This window comes from Mus caroli, chromosome 1 (assembly GCF_900094665.2).
Source record: "Mus caroli chromosome 1, CAROLI_EIJ_v1.1, whole genome shotgun sequence".
Classification (NCBI taxonomy): domain Eukaryota; kingdom Metazoa; phylum Chordata; class Mammalia; order Rodentia; family Muridae; genus Mus; species Mus caroli.
Window position 1 is genome coordinate 142,384,505 of NC_034570.1, and position 20,734 is coordinate 142,405,238.

The following is a 20,734-nucleotide window of genomic DNA, read 5'->3' on the forward strand; positions in this document are numbered from 1 at the left end:
ATAGCACATGCATGCACACACACAAATCAAAGGTGTGCTATAGCACATGCATGCACACACACACAAATCAAAGGTGTGCTATAGCACATGCATGCGCACACACAAATCAAAGGTGTGCTATAGCACATGCATGCACACACACAAATCAAAGGGGCCTAGTTGGAGCATGGGACATGACCTCACCCCATGCCAACACACACAGAGACACAGACACACTCCCTGGAGTACCAGAGTGCTTCTCTTTCTTTAAACTTTTGAAGGGGATAGTGGACGTTAGCGAGCTGATGTGTTAGGTCAGAGGCCTGACCTTCTCCCTCCCTCCCTGGTATGTATATATTCAGGCATCTTACTGATGCTTACAAATGTTCATTTCTGTGATTCACTATAGTGCTATTGACGACACCACACTGGCTGTATTTTCAGAGTCTCCCTGGACTCATCTTAAGATGAAAACATGAAGGTTTTTCCAAAGACTGTTAAGATGAAAGTTAATTAAAACTAAGTTAGAGTATCAATCTCAGACAAGTAGCCGATGAGATGAAAGATATGTTAACCTGCTTCACAGACAATAGCGCTATTAGGCAGCACATTTATAACCCGGACAGTTCTTCATCTGTAAGTAATTGCCTTTCTTGTAATGTTTGTGTCCTTTATCTGGAGACCTTCATGTGTTCTGAAAGGATGCCATTATATTCCCTTTAGCAAAGCAGATGAGCAGATGGCTTCCACATCTGCAAAAATGTGTTCTAGAGATAAAATAGCTTGCTTAAGGTCGTATTACCAATCAGTGGTGGAACCAAATTAATGGTGTTTGGACCTGCAGCTTTCTCAAGTAGATTCTGGTGACACTGTAAGCCCAGTTCTGTCAGCAGGAATGGAATCTGCTCCGAGGGAAGGCTGAGGCTCTGCCCTGTGATAAGAAGAAACCAGCCCTTTTCTGTTGCATTTGAAACCTTCAGGAGCCTCTCATTTTGGGTCTCAGAGCCCAAGCTCCGAGGGCTCACAGAGACAGACTTGGTGAAGCATCTAGGGGAACTCAGAGGAAGGCAAACAGATGACAGCCAGAATTCTGGTGCATAGAAAGTCACGTTTCACAAAAAGAATACACCCTTCTTCTGCATCCAACCATAAAGCCTCACCTACTCCCAAAGGTGATTTACTTGTTTGTTTTTGCTTTTTGGGACAGGGTTTCTCTGTGCAGCCCTGGCTGTCCTGGAACTCTCTGTAGACCACTCTGGTCTCGAACTCATATAGATCTGCCTGCCTCTGGCTCTTGGGTGCTGAGATCAAAGTTGTGTGCCACCACCGCCCAGTAAGGGTGACTATTTTTAAATGTTACTCTTTGCCATGTAGAAATAACAATTCCTTTTTCCATATCCAGATAGCCCTTCTTGTACTCCAAACTTTCAATACATACAAGTGTATTTATTTATGTACTAATTTAGTGTGTGTGTCCATACAACCTCGTGCCTTTATGCCTGTGGAGGTCAGAGGACAACTGGTGGCTCTTTTCTGGTCCTGCCATGTGGTTCTCTGAGATACATCTCAAGTAGTCAGTCTTGGAAGCAAGTGCCTTTACCAATGAGCTATCTCATCAGCCCAAGAAACAATATTTCAAGTGATGATCTGAACTGGGTGTAGTGACATGTGCCTAGAAGGAGGATTGTCAATTTGAGGCCAACCTGGGCTATACAATGAACTCTAGGTCAGCCTAGAATACAAAATGAAGCTTGTCTTTAAAAATAAAATTGTCTAGGCTGGCTTGCAAAAATCTGCAATGTGTGAAAGGATTAGTATACTTGAGTGAATAATATGTAATCATGCATACAATACTAGTTATATGTAATAGCCATTTACAGCTCTTCTGTGATTGATTTATAAAAATGCATGCTATAAATACACCTTCCAAGTCACTATGCTGGAAAGATTTTCAGTCTGCCACCATTAATGGCGGGCAGGATCTCAGGTAGTTGCGGTGATAGCTTTGATTTGTCATTAACTCTATAGCTATGCAACAGACATCTCTTGTTGAAAAGTTATGGGCAGGAATTTGAGAACCTGCGAGTGATGCATCTGTAGGCAAATGACAATGTCATATGATTCAGTGGCAGTGAAAGATGGTGTAATTCCTATGAGGTTAATGTGTCCATGTCAATTAAAATGACATGTAATTGCCCCGTAGATTATCATTCCATTCTGCAAATTTATCCGTTGCCTTTTGTATACCTGTGCATAGGAACAAAGGGTCCCTGTAATCTGCATTCCTTATAACAGACAGCAAACTGCAGTCATCAGCAGCAGGTGGCTGATTAAACTTGTATTTCTACCTTATACTGTATCATTGTAGCCTGGAGGACCTGACTGCATTTTCCATTTAGTAGCTCTAGGGCTCAAGGGCAAGCAGAGCTAAAGCTCAGCCCGTGCTGTGTTCTCCACTCACGTGGGGCTGGGCCACTCTTTGCTACCTTGCACTGAATCACAAAACTGTTCGTCTCATAATCATCACAAATTAATTGATGTTCTGATGAAAATGCCTACCATGATTTTCCATTGGGCTTGACATAGTTTGCCATGAAGTCATTGGGGAAAATTTGGAGAACAAAAATATGGGAAGATATCTTTCTCCAGAAATATAAATTAGTCTAATATTATAATACTTGAGATATGTTGTTGATAGTTCCAAAGTCAACATTTGGCAGAAAGCTCCAAGCCAAATGCTCAAGTATGAAAAGTGTGTGTGTGCTAATCAAAGAGCACACATGGGCTGGCCTGTGGCTCCTGCTACATATGTGGCAGAGGACTGACTGCCTTATCTGGCCTCAGTGGGAGGGGATGTGCTTGGCCTTGTGGAGGTTTGAGGCCTCAGAGAAAGGGGATGCTAGAGGGGTGAGGTAGGATAGGTGGGTAGGTAGGGGAGCACCCTCTTAGAGGCAAAGGTTTGGAGGAGGGGGTAGGAGGTTCATGGAGGGGGAACCAGAAAGGGGGCCAACATTTGAAATGTAAATAAATAAAATAATTAATAAAAAAAGAAATAGAAAAGTATGTGTGTGTTTTATAAGAAAACTATGGAGTCCCAAACCATACATAAAATAAGTTTCATGTTGTGAAAGACCTTTATGCCAAAGCACTTTTAAATGAAAACACAGGAGACTAGCCTTGTGAGCAAAAGAGGAAGGAGGGATTTCCTAATGTAGGCATGGCTTAAGTCTTACTTCATCAAACTCTACAACTTTTGCTCAACGGAACACCATAATTGAAAACACAAGCCACAGATTGGGAAATGATACTTTCAGTGTTTGTGTCTGAGAAGGACTCTCTTAAAATTTATAAACAATGCTCATCTGTCAGTCGGAAGACATATGGCGAGAGGATACACATTCACGGAAAAGAAAACGCAGTGGCCAAGGCACATCTGAAGAGATGCTCAACTTCACTAACAAGAATAATCATTTACCAGTTTTAATAGATGCTATTTTCTGAAAATTTGGGATATAAGTTGCTGTCCCCTTGGTGGGAAGCTTGGCCACCTTAAGGGCCAGTGAGAGCCTCACACTTTGCCCTAGTATTCTAGATGAACATTTAGAGGAACTCACATACAAAAAGCACTCGAAGATTCATGCACTAATGTTTACATCAGCATTGATTGTGAGGGCAAAAAAGGAAATAAGTAAGAGGAAAAAGGAACTAAACTAAACTGTTAGAGATTCCAGTTAAAATGAATATGCTAAATCACAGTCTATATGTATATGCGTGTGTAAGTGTGTGTGTGTGTGTGTGTGTGTAGCATGTTCTGATGCATATCTAATTTCCATTTTTGAGTCAGTTGTTTTGAATTTTCTGTTGTATCCTAGTAGTCTGATGCCCACCCTGGCACTAGTAGTATAATGCTACCTCAATGGTGACAATGGTAGAGTAATTTATATTATAATATTATATATAACTGTATGTATATACACATAACACAATGGGTCAGAAATCAGGCATCCTTGACAGGAGTTAAGCCTGTGAATATGCACAACAGTGCTATTGGTTATGTATAGGCACCACATAAGTTGTAGTAGTCTCAAACAGTTTATAGGAATAAACACTAACTCTAACATCACCGTGCCAAGTGAGGCTGCAGAGCATGATGAAACCCACAGATGGAGTCGCAACATTTTGTTTAAAAAGATTATTAGCTTCGCTCTGGTTTAGTATTAGCATTTTATTTATCCAGGCAGACTCAACATATATATTACCCAACATACTATTCTGTATGTCGGAAATATCTCATAATTAAAGAAAACTCAGGAATCCGCACACACTGTGTCAGTGGCCTGTTCAATGTATCTTACATCTTTGCTCGTATAAGGCGGGATGCAGAGAGGCAAAGGAAACTGCTAAAACCTATTTCCGACCTGCAGAAGGCACAGTTGGTCCACGCTAATACCTCTTAACCTTGATTTGTGCAAAACAAGTTTGTAATCACTAGATAAGAAAACTGACTTAATTAGTGCCTTTCCCAGGGGACTTTCTAGTACCAGTCAGCAACTGCAGCTTTAATTGAGATGGTGATGCCACTTAATTGGAACACCTGAATAGGATTAAAGGGTGCTCAGATAAGGGGAGTTGGTTTCCCTGGTACCCAGAACTTTGTTGGCTTTCTGCCCCTTCTATGCCAAACTCTGCCAACTGGGATGAAACGGAGCCAAGTGCTTTAATTATTTCTCACAGATGACTTGATGGAGTGTTTTAAGTATAGATCCCATGTTTTTCAGAGGCTTTTTCCCCCCTGATGATGTTTAGAACTTACTACAGGGAGGCACTTGACATTTACAGTGCTTTTAACTTGTTATTAATCTAAGAACATGATGTCTATTAAATGAAATCAGCGGATGGGTGTGCTGGGATTCAATCATGTGTTTCAATCGGTTGTATCTGATTGAATATATATGTAGTATAAAGAGTTGTCTCATGGCATTGTGGAGGATGACAAGTTTCAAAATCTCTGGTTGGCAAGCTGGAGACCCAGGAGAGCTAATAAGGTACTGTCAGTCCAAATGCTGAAAGGTTGCAGATCCTGGAAGAGTCCAAAGGCTGGAAAGGATTAATGTCCAAGCTCAGAACAGTCAGGCAGGAGAAACTTGACTTAGCACTTGAGAGAACAACTCACCCTTACAGGCACATTCAGGAGAGCAGTGTCCACGTCAGGCTAACGCAACAGTAATCACACCTCTTCACACTGCTCCTTGAGTGCGTTCTTTTTATTACCAAGGACTGTTTACATTCCTTTATAATAAAACAGAAATGTTTGAATTCCTCCATAAACATCAATGTAGTATTAACAGAGGAAAATGCTCTTAACATCTTGGCACTGATTTTTTTTTTTTTTACAAAGTTCACAAATGCTCTATTACCAAGTAGTGTTGTGACCTCAGGACAGGTAAGCTCTTTACTGGAAAAAAAAAAAAAAAAAAAGAGGGAGGTGGGGTGGGGATTTGAGACTACTGTCATCATCCATTGAGTTCTGGAGTCTGTAAATTTCACCTGTGAGGCCTGGGGTCCACGCAGGGCTGATGGCATGTCTACCATGAGAAAATCATTTTCAATTTCCATAGAAAGGGGAGGGTGATTGTGGATAGTCTTGTGCCGTCTAAATAGCTAACACTCTGGGGATTTGGGTGCTTTAAGCAATCTCTCTGAATTTTTCGGGCATTGCGGGTGATCCTTTGATGTGGGGTTTCAGTTGTGTATGTCTCGGGGAATCTTAAGTTTAGTGATCAGCTCCTGTGCTAAGCTGTGTCCTAAACTCTCATCAGTCAGGTTCCATTTTGGGTGATGTTTAGGTTAGTATCAGGAAAGCTGACTACAGAAATTTGGCACCTGCTAAATTCAAGCAGCTGTGGGCCTGAATCATTTTGGCAGGTCTTAGATTTTATAAATTAAGGCATGTGAAAATAATTTTTTTAAATGAGTGCCCTACCAGCCTCGTGAATAGTTTCCAAGTTTCAGCTCGTTCACAGAAATGTTAGATGTTCTTCCGAGTTTTTCATGAAGTTTGTAACTGGCACCTCCTTGTTGACACCTTACTTCTAGATAAGAAAATATAAGCATACCTGGTCCCCAAACACTTACCAATAAATATTTTTTTACATCAAAGGCATGAATTCTATAAATGAATGAATGAATGGATGAACGAATGACTGGACTTTCTGTGTTGGGGGTTCTGCATCTGCCATGGTGTCAGAGGACAATTTTGTGGACTCAATTCTCTCCTTCCACCTGTACATGGGGTCTGGGGTGTTGAACTCAGGACCCTAGCCTTTCAGGGCAAATGTCTTTTACTAGTAAAGGCATCTTGCCAGCCCAGCATAGACTCTTGAGAGACAAGAGACAGAAACTGCAAAACATATACTTCTATGTGGAGACAAGAAAAGTGAAGCAAGACAAAGACAGACATAGTTAACAAAGAAAAGCAAAGACAAAGTGTGTGAGCCACCTAGGAGAGGTGCAGAGAACTTCCTGCATTAGAAGGGGAATCCAGGAGAACCACGAGGCTCTGTTTCTGGTTTGTTTTGAGCCAGGCCTGACTTCTTTAATACGCATGCTATGTTCAGTTACAAGGAATGTTGGAACGATTTTGGAATACTTTGAAAGCCTCTGATAAATGCCATGCAGAAAAAGACTTAATAATTATGATTAGACCCCCAAACAGCCTAGAAACTCTTGTCCCCCTGTTCCTGACTCAGTAATGTATTGGTTGTCTTAGTCCAGGCGAGGTTGACACACATTCTTCTTGATGTGTCTGGAAAGCCAGCTGTCAGAGCAGCTTAAATTCTTTTTCACTCCTTGGAGGACATTAGGCAACTTAGAGAAATGGCCAAGTAAATAAGACTGCTTCTCATCAGGTGGGTGTGTCGTGCGACAACTGGAAGCATGCCGCCAGGGGTGGCAAAGCAGTCTTGAAAATCTCCAAGCACTTTATCCAAGTGAAGAGGGGGAAACAAGCCAAACAAATACAAAACAGGGGCCACTTTGTCATTTCTACCCAACTGTGGCTAAGGAAAGATGTGTGTGTGTGTGTGTGTGTGTGTGTGTGTGTGTGTGTGTGTGTGTGTACAGGTGTGGATGTGAATGGGTGTGTACAGGTATGCGTGTGTATGTATTGTGTAAGGGTGTGTGTATGTGAGTGTGACTGTGTGTATGGTATGTGTGTGTATATGTGCTTGTGTATGTGAGTGTGTGTGTGTGTACTGGTGCATGCCTGTTTCTAACAATAGTACAAGACAAACAACCACAAAACGAGAACTCAGACCAGACTTCAGGTCTAGTCTTATATGTCTGTCCCAGATTCTCTTTTAACTTGAGAACGTTGGCTAAAGTGTAGGACGTTTTCTTTTCTGTAGAGCGGGGTAGTAATTGAAACTCATTAGATGGTAGGGTTCCTCTCTATTATTGTCTTCTCCTGCTTCATTCATTTGCAGTCACTCATGAACTATTGTTTTGCAGATATATAGTGCAGATGCAACCTTCATTTATCTCAGTGACCATGGTCCTTTGCAGAAAACACTGTTTTTGCCTCTGTCTGTTCACTGTTGTTGGCTCCTGCCCCTTAGTATGGGCATGGCTTTAGAGGACTGAGCTTGGTTGTCCCATTACAAGCTGTTGGGCTTTGCAATGTGGACTGTGATTATGAAACATCAGGGTCTCTAATAGTCTGAGGGCAAGTTCACTGCAGACTCTCCATTTCGGACCTCTGAGCATGATTTTGGAAATCCAAGAAACTGGGTTGTGTTGTTTATTCCTGATAGGCCAGCTTTTTCCAGATGTGTGCCGAGTGACTTTAGTGTAAGCTCCTGGAAGCGTCCGTCTTTGTCTATTTCTCTGTGGATTACCACTGCAAGTGAATCACAGAGAAGGTAAGTTGGTTTATACACCTCTCACCTTTTAACTCGTGCTGGAGGTTTCACAGGGAGCCTGCGGGATCTGCAGAGTCAAGGCTGCCTATGAATCATCCTGCCATTTCCTAGTGGAATCTGTTAAAAGCCTGTCACCCGAGCTCCAGTAATAAATGTGTTCTCATTCTCTCCCAACCCCCCCCTCTCTCTCCCTGCCCCCTACTTCCCTGCCTCCCTCCCTTCCTCTCTCCCTCCCTCCCTCCCACCCTCCCTGTCTTTAGTTCAATTATGGAGAATCCAATTTACTCTCATTCTCTAAGGCATTTACTTGAAGAAAGAGAGTCCTTGGGCATCATTGTATGTAATTAGATTTTTGCACCTCTGTATTGTGAATTGGGATTTCCAATTTTCCACCCTAAGGTGGGAAGTGATGGTGCTTAGCAACCCAAGATCATAGCTGATGCTATAATCACGAGGACTTATAAATCTCTACAACCTCAGACACCCAGGAGAAATACACATTGGCATATATTACACCTTAAAATTATTGAAAATTTTGGAGGCATTTTTCTTGTTTACCAATATTAATCTTCACCTGCACCCTCAGCCGGTTTTAAGAAACTGTACCAAAAGCCAGCTCAGTTTCTTTCAGTATGGAATTCATCTCAGTGCCAGCGAAATAGCCATGTTGTTTTGTTTTTTTTTTTTTGATAATTACCTTTCATAATGGAAATTCAATGTCTTAAAAACAATTTTTGTTTGTTTGTTTTGCATAGGAAAAGCCACAGATCAAGGGCTAATTAAATAACACTGGATAAAAGCTATAACATAATTTTCAAAGGTTAGGAAAGAGCACAATGTTTGAATTGTTTTGTATCTCATGACACAAAGCAGTGTTTCCATTGTTTTCTTATGAACTAATCTCCTAAAAGGTGTTGAAATCGAGGAACCTTCCCCTTTTGAAAAGATTTTAGACTTTAGAGCCGTGGTTCTCAGCCTTCCCAGTGCTGTGACCCTTTAATACTGTTGTGTTGTGGTGACCCCCAACCATAAAGTAATTTTCATTGCTACTTCATACCTGTAATTTTGCTGCTTTCATGAATAGAAATGTGAATATCTGATATTTCTGATGGTCTTAGATGACCCCTGTGAAAGAGTCATTTAGCCCCCGCAGAGGGGTTGAGACCCACAGATCGGGAACAGCTGTTCTAGAGCATTTATAGTCACTGAAGTAACCCTGGGAATCATAGGGAGTGAAGCAGTATGATAGAGGAGAAACCAAATAACTGATAAATAGATTTGAGTGAACCACTGCCGCTGTGGATAGTGTCATTCAAAGAACCTTCTAGAATGAAAAAACCTACAAATTTTACAGACTTTATATACACTCCAGCCAGACTGTCACTTTTCTCACCTTTATAAACTGATCAAATCAAACAAACCAGGATGTGATGTTAGTAATTCCAGACATTTTCATGGGGCAAACTTATTTAAAAGCTTAAGAGGAATTAGCCTGTAAGATTCTGATTTCTGTAAACAAATACGCATTGGGCTTCATGGTGCATACCTTCCTAAGAAGTAGTGAGGCCTTCCTTCCTGGGATGACGTCATGGGTTTCATTATTATTATGCATTGTGATGTCCTTGGGTCTTGAGTATTTACTCAGCTGTTCTCCCAATCACTTGCCAAATATTTGCTGAGTATACAAATTCTGTATACCCTTGGAGGAGAGATAAGCCGTATTTAAACAGTTGTAGCAAAAGTGGAGCACAGTTTGGGAGAATGAGAATGGTGGTGAGATTGTTTCCAGCCGGCCAGATCTGAGAAATGATTCTTTTGGGCTGGCTTTGGCCTCTGGCCTTGAAGAGTGTGAAAATGGCCAACAGAATACTTACAGGAGACAGGAATAGATTAGGTCTGGATATGCGCCAGCTATATTGAGCGGTGTGATATATGACGGGTAGGGTGGGGTTCCTTCAGTGGCAGGCTGAAGAGTTACAGGCAGGGGGATCTACTGAGGGAAAAAAAGTGGCATGGTCTGATGGCTCCACGTCCCTAGAACTTGGCAAGCCAGGACCCAGAGACCTGTGACTTCTGTCACTAATGAGGTCTGCCCCTTACAGCATTCAGAAGAGTGTCCCTATAGTCTCAGTACCAGGGCTCTGCTCTGCAGGGCAGACACTCATTTTAGCATCTGGTCTTTTACAGCTTGTGACAGCTTCATCTTGGATAGGTCCCAGTGGACAAACTGTTTTTTGCCTCTCCTAAGCTGTCCCCTTATCCTAGACTCTGCCCAGCCCTTCTTAGAATCCGTTGCTACTCCATGAAAGAAATGTTGGCTTTGTTTCTACAGTCCTTAGGGATCTGTGTCTCAGTCATAGCATTTCCCTCTTCTGCCCTGCACATTTTTGTTCATGTTTTAGAGCAGAGACTAAGTGATTTTGCCTTGCTGTGCTGCCTACACAGAGAAAACTTAGAGATTCCTACAATGTTGAGAGTTAATCAAGTCTCAGTAGAGGATACAGTGGTTGAGGTGGTAAAGGGGGATGGATTTAAGAAATGGTGTAAAGGGACTGGAGGGATGGCACAGCAGTTAAGAACACTCCCTGCTGTTTGGCAGAAGGACCCGAGCTCAATTTCCAGCACCCATACCATTTAACTGTCTGAACAGTCGCTCTAGGGCATCTGATGCCCTCTACTGGTCTCAGTGGGTACCTGCACACACGTGGCATATACTCACACCAACATAAATAAAAAGTAAAAATAAAACTTGAAATAGTGTAGAAATAAAAGTAACAGTTTAGTTTAGATTTGCTTGAATCTAGGAGAGAAGGGCCGGGGGAGGGGGCTTGAATAGGCAATGAGTTTTTGAGTTCACGTGTGTGTGAAAGCATTTGGTTTTAGAAGGGCCTACAACTACCTTTTCTGTAGAAAGCTAAGCTTCATGTCTCGAGCTGTGGAAGAGGCTTTTGGTTTTCATGAGGATTGCCAAGGGAGTAAATTGTTGCATTATGGTGCCCAGTACAGGCTGGAGCCACCAAGTACGATTCACAGAATTGTACCTGTGTTGACAGTGCTCTGTTCCTAATGGAGAAGAAGCCCTTCCCCCGATGCCAGCCGTTCTGTGAGCCATTGGCCTCCTTGTGCTGGAAGTTCTGGCAATGTGGCTTTCATAGCACGCCAATATAGGGGCTCCTCATCATCTGTATCTTACAGGTATGAGGACCGAGTTCAGTGGAGCACAGAGGCTAACTGTGCCTTTGCCTTCAGTTGGTCAATGCTAAGGTTTTATGTAGTTGAGGTTTTTCAGTTTAGTTTGGCTTTTTGAGACAGGGGTTCACTGTTTAGCCCATACTGGCATTGAACTGCCAAGCACTGGAGTTACAGGCACAAGCCACTCTGTCTGGCATTATGGAGTTGATTTTTAACTCAGGGATACACAGAGGGCAACCTAAGCTAAACACATCTATGGAAATGCAGGTGATATTTGTTTCAGGCCCTCAGTGCATGGGACAGCTAGTAGCTTTCTGTTCTGCAAATCAAGATGAGTCCAACTCAAGAGTACAGTAAACAGGCTGCTTTCTTATTTTTTATTTTCTTAGTTCATTAGTTCAAACTTCTGGTACTTGGCTAGGGGGCTTCCAGTATCCCCAACCTTCTAGCCACTTTCAGTTACTGTGTGCCAGCCACGGCACCAAGAACTTTTAACAAGGTATTTCGTGTGATTGCTACAATAATTCTGTGAAGCTACTCCATATAGCCAGCAAATGGCAGAAATTCTTCCGCCATCTTTCCTGAGTCCAGAGTCCACCTTCCTACCACAGTGGTGTTGTTGACCCAACCCCAGGTTTTGCCTTTATCCTCAAAGTCTTCAAAGTGGGTGTTCCCTTATGTAGGTCCAGGCAGGTTCAATCTAATGTCTAGATGCATTTTAGATCAACTTTGGGTTTTTTCCTTCATCTTTTGATGCTATTAGCTGTTTTATTTTACATTTGAACCAGTCATTAAGTAAATACAAGAAATCTGCCATTTTCTTTGTAAGAGTGACTTGGTGCTGTGTTGAGGGTGTCACATGCAGATATTCAGATCCCAGAAACATTTTTCACATACAGTGGGAGGCTAGCGTTAAGGCACCTTGGTAGAAGCAGGGCATACCAGTAGGAGACTTGGGCAGGTAGTAGAAAATTGGCTTTAATAGCCCCACAGAATTCATCATAATAGGATGGCCCCCTTCTTTCCTTTCATTGTGGTGCTTGTAAGAGAGCAAACATTAGCATCCACAATTAGCATGGTACTCCTCACACAGACCAAACAGTGCTTACCTGGAACTAAAGGGCAAATTTTGCTCATCATTTATACTCTCATTGTGGGAATTCTCAAAGATTTCCCACTCCTGTGTAAGAAAATTATAGACAAGGATATAGGATTACTATTTATGCGTTGTAATAAAAGCTAATAAAATAATAACCAATTAGATGCTTATAAAGCCTGAGTATATTAAAGTATTATGCAAATCCTGATTAATTGTAATACCATAAACTCAGGGAGCAAGCAAAAGCATGCTTGACTCAAATTATAGGGGCTTTTATTTGCATTTCTACAGAATCTATTATTAGTGGGTCTCAAAGGACCTTACAAGTAATAATTACTAAAGCCCATAAATATAACCCATAAATGTCATTTTATTAAGGGAATACAAAAGAGCTCCCCTTCCTCATACACATTATAAGACTGAAAAATGCCCAAGCAGAAGTAGGCGTGTCTGCCTTGTAGAGGGTCTCAGTATGCATGGGTGTTTGGCTGTGACTTCATAGGCACACACAGTCGCTGTGGGAGTTGAGGTCCTCCTACTGAGCGTCTCCAAATACCTGGCTCAGATCCTTCATTTCCTTCTGATTTTTACACGCATAATAGCTCCGTGTAACTCTTTCCAGTAAGGTATATTTTAACATTCCTGTGTCAACTAAAACATCTGATTTGAAAAACAAAAGTTAAGCTAAGCCTCCCACAAAGTATTTATATTTAGAAGTATTTTAGAATGCTATCCCTGCTTTATTTGCCTCAAGTTCCTACCCTACCTATTGCAAGCTGGAAGTGTTTGTCAGAAAGGATGGCGAAGCTGACATTTATCTCTATCCTCGGAAACAAGTATCAAAGTGCCAAGAGCCTTTCCAGTCTGGCTCAGAACTCTCCCATTGCCTGTACTAAGCAGGGCTTGGAAAGGCAACTGGATCTTTCTCCTTCCTCTGACACCAGGTTCTAGGTGACTGAGAGCAAAATTTATCCCTGGGGTCAAGACACCAAAATGTCACTGCTGGTCAGTGTAGGGATATAGTTGTGCCTTTATGATCATGCTTCCGTGTCACCTAGGCTCAGAGAATATGGACCCACGTCTACCTACCCTAATCACAGCTGGGGACAGCAGGCCTGGAGAGCAGAGGTCAAGCTTAGATGGGTGGTTTCTGTCTCACAGTTAGGGTGGGGTCCACCGTCCAGGTCTCTAGACTTTCAAGTCAGCCCCTCTATCTTACGTCGACCATATGACACTTTATATTACAAAAATCTCCTAAACTAGGAGCATAGGAGCACAAGTCTCTCCCTCTCCCTTGTCCCCCAACTGTGTGTGCATGTATGTGTGTACATGTATGTGTGTGTTCACATTACAGTATGTGTTTGTGTATGGAGGCCAAGTGAGTTTCTGAGTCACTCTCCACTGTTTTTGAGACAGGATCTCTCACTGAACCTGAATCTCGCTACTTTAGCTGAACTCCTAGCCTGCAAGTTCCAGAATCCTCCTGTCTTCATCCCCCCCCACCCGGGTGCCAGGATTTTTACATGGATGTTGGGGGGGGGTCTCAAATCAGGTCTTTGTACTTGCCTAACCAATACTTTACCAACTGAGCCATCTTCCCATTGCAGTATTGTATTTACTGAGGGAAATTGAGAGATGTGTACACAGAGAGTGGAAGGGTAGACTCTGAGATTACTGTCGTGTAGGAGATAAAACATAAACTAGAGCATATAGGAGGTAAGGCAGAATACTCTTATGGGCACAGTACTGAGTAAAATGTACGCCGAGAAAGACTCCTCTGACTACTGACTGGTCCTTGGGGACTGTTGAGCTCTTTAGCATGATGTTAGGTGAAGGAGGGTTCGAAGCAGGAGTAGCAGGAGCAGCGCGCCCAGCTAACACAGGCTGCTATCAACCCCTGGTGGTTTTTGGGAGATGGGAAGAATAGTCAAAGTAACCTGATAGCTATTCTGGGAGGCATGCTACATTGCAGAATTCTGATTTTCATATTTTTCCAGGGAAAACTGAGGCTTCTATCAAAAACTTCAGCCCCTACTACAGCCGGCAGTATTCTGTGGCTTTCTGCAATCATGTGCGCAGCGAGGTGGAACAGCAAAGAGATTTAACGTCACAATTTCTGAAGACCAAGGTGACTCACAAGCACTTGGCTTACATCATCCCCTTGCCAGAGAAAGGGTTATAGATGCTAATATTTGTATTATTTGAATGACAGTTCTTCAAACTACACTAAAATCATGTCATGCTTTAAAAAACACCTGAAGTGAGACCATATATGATTTCTGGTTGATTATATGATCTATACAAACAGAAAGCTATACAAACATCCTCATTGGTGGTTTGGTACAGGAAATTTAGCTTGCTGTTGTGAATTTCAATCTAAAAAAAAAAAAATCATGATTACGTTTGTTTTGGTCAATGATCAAACACGATTTCCTGAGTTGCCTTTGATCTAGTATGTGAATTTCAAAACTCCCTACCTTCCTGGAGTTTATGTTCAGATGGAGGAGACAGATGATAAACAGTGGAAGAAACTCACAACAGGCCATGGTAAGACAGCGATCAAAGTTTCAAACACAAATGAATCAAGACTCTTGTCTGGGGGAAGTTGATAGGGAAGGAAGCCCTCTGTAGAGACTGGCATCGCGTATGATGACGGGACAGATCAGGTGGGGAGAGATATCTGGGGAACAAGAGTCCCAAGAGGATGGAGCCAGAAATGGAAAGATCCTCCAGCCCAGAGCCCTCAAGGCTCTACGAGCCTGCCCAGAGCTCTGAGTGAGGAAGAAGAGTGGGCAGTGACCTTGGGGAGACGGGTGGGGACCAGAACTGTAGGACCAATGTAAGGGCTTGGTTTTAAGAGTGATGGGAAGTTCCACGTCAGGGTACTACATATAAGCAGATAAAGACAGACGGAATTTTAAGTGTGTAGTTTGTTGTTATTCTTTTTATTTTTATTTTTTTAGTGGGCTCTCTGTAAAGACTAGACCATGAGGGAAGAAGGGAAGTGATGGCCAGTGTGTGTGTGTGTGTGTGTGTGAGTATGGGGGCCAGAGGTCAATGTTGGGCGTCATTCCTCAGAAGGAGGAAACCTTGGTTTTGGAGACAGGGTCTGACACTGACCTGGGTTTGTGCACTAGCATAGGCAGGCTGGCTAGTGAGCTGCAGGGATCTGCCCTGTCTACCTGCCTGCCTACCGCTGGGATCATACAGCACCAGCTTTTCAAGTGTGGCTTCTGCTTGTGTGATAAGCGCTCCACTGACTGAGCTATCTCCCATCCTGGAAAGGAAGCAATTTTGATGGAGCTGGTGGGATCTGTTGTGAGATAACAGGGAGGAGAAATGTAGCAATGGCAAAGGCGACAATGTGGCTTTCCACGTGAGCAGAAGCAAGGGGCGTGGCTTTTCATATGAGCGAAGCAAGGGAATGGAGCTGCCTTTTACTCAGAGAGGGGCAGGGGTGAGTAGGGGTTAGGGGGTGTGGGAGTCAGTTCATTTTTGCCAAAATAAGTTTGATATATTTTTTTTTGCTTTTAAAAGATCTATTTTATGCTCTCCCCTCATTGTGTGTGTGTGTGTGTGTGTGTGTGCACTCTTGTCCACAGGTGCCAGGGTGTCCAGAGATGGTGTTAGATTCCCTAGAGCTGTAGTTTCAGGTGGTTTTGAGCCATCAGATGTGCTGCTGGGAACTGAATTTGGATCCTAGGCAAGAGTAGCAAGCACTCTTAATCACTAAGCCAGCTCTCTGGTCCTGAGATGATGGTGTTGGCAGTGGTGGTGGTGGTGGTGGTGATGGTGATGGTGTGATGATCATGATGATTTTTACATTCACCTGTGGACAGGTTGGTCAGGTGGATGGTTGTTCTCATCTGGAGCCCAGTAGACAGATGGGGTCTGGGATTGTTAGCTCATCATGGAGAGCAGCAGTGAGGTATGGTGGGAGGAGGACAGAGACAGTAAAAAAGCACCAGCCTCAGCAGCATTTGCAGATCATGATGAGGAGAGAGTCCAGGCAAAAACACTAAGAAGAAACTCCCGGTGGAGTAGGAGAAATGAGTCAGGAAAACCAGGAATGAGTGATGAATGGACCAGCTGCTGTGAGAGTCTGAGTGAGTTAGCCAGAGAACTCAGCAGCATGGGGATCCCACAAAATAGTCTCAGGGTTCAGAGAGCACGTTGGGATGCACGTTCTGGAGCTAGAGAGATGCCGAGAAATTAAAAGCACCCGTTGCTCTTACAGAGGACTTGAACTTGGGTTCTAGGGCCACATGGTGACTCACAAGCACCTAGAACTCCAGATCTCAAGTTCCCAATGGTCTGATGTCCTCTTCTGTTCTTTGGAGACATTACACACACACTTGTGGTGTATATACGTACATACTGGGAAAACATACACATAAAATAAATAAATTTAAAGAAAGGAAAGAAAAGAATGCAAGTCCCAACCATTTACGGTGAGGTGTAGCTGTTGCCTTGGCCCTGGGGACACAGTGGAGGGAAGGTCACTGGGACCCAGAAATTGGAGACCTGCCTGGGCAACAGACTCCTGCTTTAAGCAAAACCAATGCAGATTCTGTTTTTGGAACCCAGAGACTCAGACAGGATAAGTCTATCAGGAGATCACAGTTTTGATTAAGTGGCCTGAGTTTGAGAAACACCGTACATAAGAAATATAAAGTTGTCTTCAGCCTCATTTAAAGAGACCAGGGAGGTCCTTTTTATCTGTTAATGAGGCAAGATAGAGGGTAGACTCATTATCTGTCAGGAGGGTTTTTTCTTTAAAATATTTATTTATTATTTATTTTATATGTAAGTACACTGTAGCTGTCTTCAGACACACCAGGAGAGGGCATCAGATGTCTTTTAGGATGGTTGTAAGCCACCATGTGATTGCTGGGATTTGAACTCAGGACCTTTGGAAGAACAGTCCGTGCCCTTAACCGCTAAGCCATCTCTCCAGCCCCGTCAGGAGGGGTTTTAAGTCCTGGAATTTGGAATGAAATTCATTTCATCCCTTAGATGAGTCTTAAAAGAAATAGGCCTGTCTCTTCCGTATGATTCATATATATATATATATATATATATATATATATATATATATTTATATTATTTTTTTTTTTTTGCTTTAAAGTAAGGTGATATGTCTTGAAGGCAACACATGCCTGTTTAAAAGGAAGAAGTCAGTGTAGCATCGGTGACATGTCAGACAAGGGCACACTCCTATATTTTACAATAATAAGGAAACTGTGCAGCAGAGCAGGATGCGTGTTCTCCTATACAGAAAACTCAATAGAGACCTAATGAGGAGCCGAATAGAATCCTCTAGCACATATATCAAGGTTAATAAGAGATAATCATGAATATAAGAGATAGAACTGGGTGTTGCTGGAGTGCTGCCTTCTTCAACCCAACACATAACTTTTAAAAATCAGGAAGATGAAGCCTGGAAGTGGTGACACACACCTCAGTGCTCAGGAGGCAGAGGCAGGTGGATCTCTGAGTTTAAGGCCAGTTTGGTCTATAGAGTGAGTTCCAGGACAGCCAGGGCTGCACAAAGAAACCTTGTCTCAAACAAACAAACAAAAAAAGCCTCCAAACCAACAACCAAAACAAAAGAAAAAAGCAGGCAGACAGGCAGAGTGTTTACAGCCTAGGTCCCCACTACTTTTGGAAAAGGTGGGTTGAGTAGGAGGTTGCTTTGAACTGTCAATTGTTATTATTATTTGTTTGAGTCAGGGTCTCTCTATGTACCCCTGGCTAGCCTGGAACTCACAGAGATCCACTTGCCTTCCAAGTGCCCAGTGGAAGGTATGTGCCATTACATCTGGTCCAACTGTCAATTTGATATCTAAAATCACCTGGATAGAGCATCTTAATGATGAATTAACTTGTCCTGTGGACATGTGTCTTTGGTACTTTCCTATTGTTGCAATAAGACACCATCACCAAAACAATTTATAGAAAAAAGAGTTTATTTGGGGCTCACAGTTCCAGAGGGGTAGAGTCCATGACTGTTACAGCAGGAAGCATGGTAGCAGACATGCAGGCAGGCAGGCATGGCACTAGAACAGTAGCTGAGAGCTCATCTTGAGACATAACCACAGGCAGAGAAAGAGAGACTTGGATGGCACAAGCCTTTTGAAACCTCAGTGCTTACCGCTTCCAACCCACCTCCAAGCCATGCACATCCTTCAACAACACCACACCTCCTGATCCTTCCCAAACAGTTCCATCAAACTGGAACAAAGTATTCAAATATATGAGCCTATGGGGTCACTCTCATTCCAACCACCACATTAAGTCGTGGAGCTTGTCTTAGTTGTTGATTGATGTCAGAAGACCCAGTCCTTCACTCTGGGCACCACTGAGCTATGGAAGAGAGATGAAAGCAAGCAAGCAAGCAAGCAAGCAAGCAAGCAAGCAAGCAAGCATCCATGTGCTTGTTGTAACTTTTCTTTGCTCTTGACTAGATTTAATGTGACTAGCTGCTTCAGTTCCCTGAAACAGTGGCCTGGAATTGTAAGCCAAACAACCTCTTTATTCTCAATTGTTTTTGGAAGTCAAACTATTTTTATCACAACAACAGAAATCAAACTGGGACAATAGGAAAGCAGCTGGCTGATTCTAGACAATAACCTTGAGGCATGTCAGTGAGTTGCAGGGGATACCCATAGTGTGAACTCAGTACACTGCCTTGGTCATTCACACAGCTTATCAAGTATTTATTAAGTGCTATCTATATGCATGCAAAGGATATGCCCTCCACCGTATGCTCCCATTCCTAATCTATACAGAGGGAAATGAAAATCAGAACAGTACCATGTAACAAGTGTCTGCATTTTCTCTGAAGGAACCTGAAGGAGAATCCATGGTAGCCAGGAGAGATCAACAGTTTCCCCAGGATCACTGCACACCATAACCTCCTAAATTATTCCGTGTTAATATATGGTTGGCAAGATATATTCTCTTTTGTTGTGACAATTAATCGTGTCCATCTTCTTTAAGCCCCCACTGGAACCAGGAACGGTTTTGTATGAAGCTGAGCTCTCCCAGTTTGCTGAAGACATCAGGAAATGGAAAGACAGATACATTGTGATTAAAAATGATTTTGCTGTGGAAAGCTATGAGAGCAAAGAGGTAAGAGATGCCCACGTTACTACCAGTTCTTGGAGTATTTTTTTTAAAACATTGGCTATGTTACTTGGCATGTTCTAGTCTTGGCGGTTGATTGATCGGGTACTCATCTCAATTAATAGGTATTTGTTGAGTATCTACTGTCTGCCAAATGCCTTACATAGATCTGAATGAATAGTAGTTGATCAGAAACATGCTTGCAGCATAAGGAAAATGTTAGGCTTGGAAAAAAGTGTTGGCAGGGGAGTGTGGGGATAACTTGTGTTAAGTGACCGGTGCTTGATGTAAGAGCTTGCTCAGTGATTATTCATTCATTCAACCTCAAGGCTCTTCTCAGCCCTCAGCTTGCCACTGCTTTCTGCTCTGTCTCATCTTTTCACTCTTAAGCATCACATCTGATACCCAGCTGGGGAGTTATTATTCAGTAAGATAGTGACTGCATTTGTAGGGGTTCCAACAAAGTTAGAGGGCCCTGAAAACTTCAGTCCACTTAGACTTAGGGGCTGTTTTTATTTAGTTAGATTATTTGTCCAGATTATTTGTCTTGGCTTTACCAAGTGAAAACAACAACAACAACATCATCATCATCATGATTAGGTGTGTGAAGCATCTATACCTGGAGGACTTAAGGTTTTAATGCTTCTGCTTTCTTCCCTCCTATGGAGATTGTGTTTAGCTAGATCAGAAATGACACTGAGCAGTGAACTTGGAAATCTAAAGTTTAGTCAAGTGTGTCACTAACTAGAAGTAAACTCTGGACTTAGCCATCCGCTGCACTTACCGTGAGATCAAATGATCCAGCGGGTCCCTGAGAGCTCATGCTATATGCGTTTCTCATGCACGCATATTCTCAAGTACCTGTGCAGTGCTCTAATATAATTAGGACTCCACGCCATCCTTAATCCACACTCCCAACACACTACGAGCAACAGCAACAAACTATCGTAGGCTTTTCATAGACATCCTACTGTGTCCCTTAGATGGCTAGGAGAGGTGGAGTAACATTATGGGCTTTGAATGACAGCTTTTGACAGTTACCAGATGCATGCCTTAGCTATGTTACACATGGCCACTTTTTCTCTTCTGTAGACTGACAAGTGTCGCTCCTTAGAATGATATAAAAGAATGCACTGAAGCACCGAGCATCTGGCTAGCCCATGGTGTAGTCCAGAATAGGCAATTGTTCCTATGCTTGCTACTAATTGAAAAAGCTTGTTATCAGATTTATTGAGGTTTTTGTTTTTGTTTTTGTTTTGCCACATTTGACAGTACATAAAATTTCTTTATGAATTAAGTTTTGGCGACTTTCCTTTTTTCTTTCCACTTTAAAAGATGTTCTTCCACAATTTGAAGTTTACTCTTTCTTTTCTTTTTTTTTTATTTTTAATATTTTTTTATTACGTATTTTCCTCAA

General features: G+C 42.5%; 1 protein-coding gene across 3 annotated transcripts in view; it reads left to right on the top strand.

Annotated features, from left to right (window-relative positions):
- Niban1 (niban apoptosis regulator 1) overlaps positions 1-20,734 on the top strand; it is a 152,175-nt gene that overhangs the window by 50,939 nt on the left and 80,502 nt on the right. For 2 of the 3 annotated variants that reach the window (XM_021168396.2, XM_021168405.2), the window contains exons 2-3: positions 14,187-14,317; positions 19,192-19,323. In XM_021168396.2, coding sequence (XP_021024055.1) covers positions 14,187-14,317; positions 19,192-19,323 — 263 coding nt within the window. Of the gene's footprint in view, positions 1-7,839; positions 7,899-14,186; positions 14,318-19,191; positions 19,324-20,734 lie in introns of those variants that run through there. The other variant, XM_029478902.1, reaches the window with a different exon arrangement.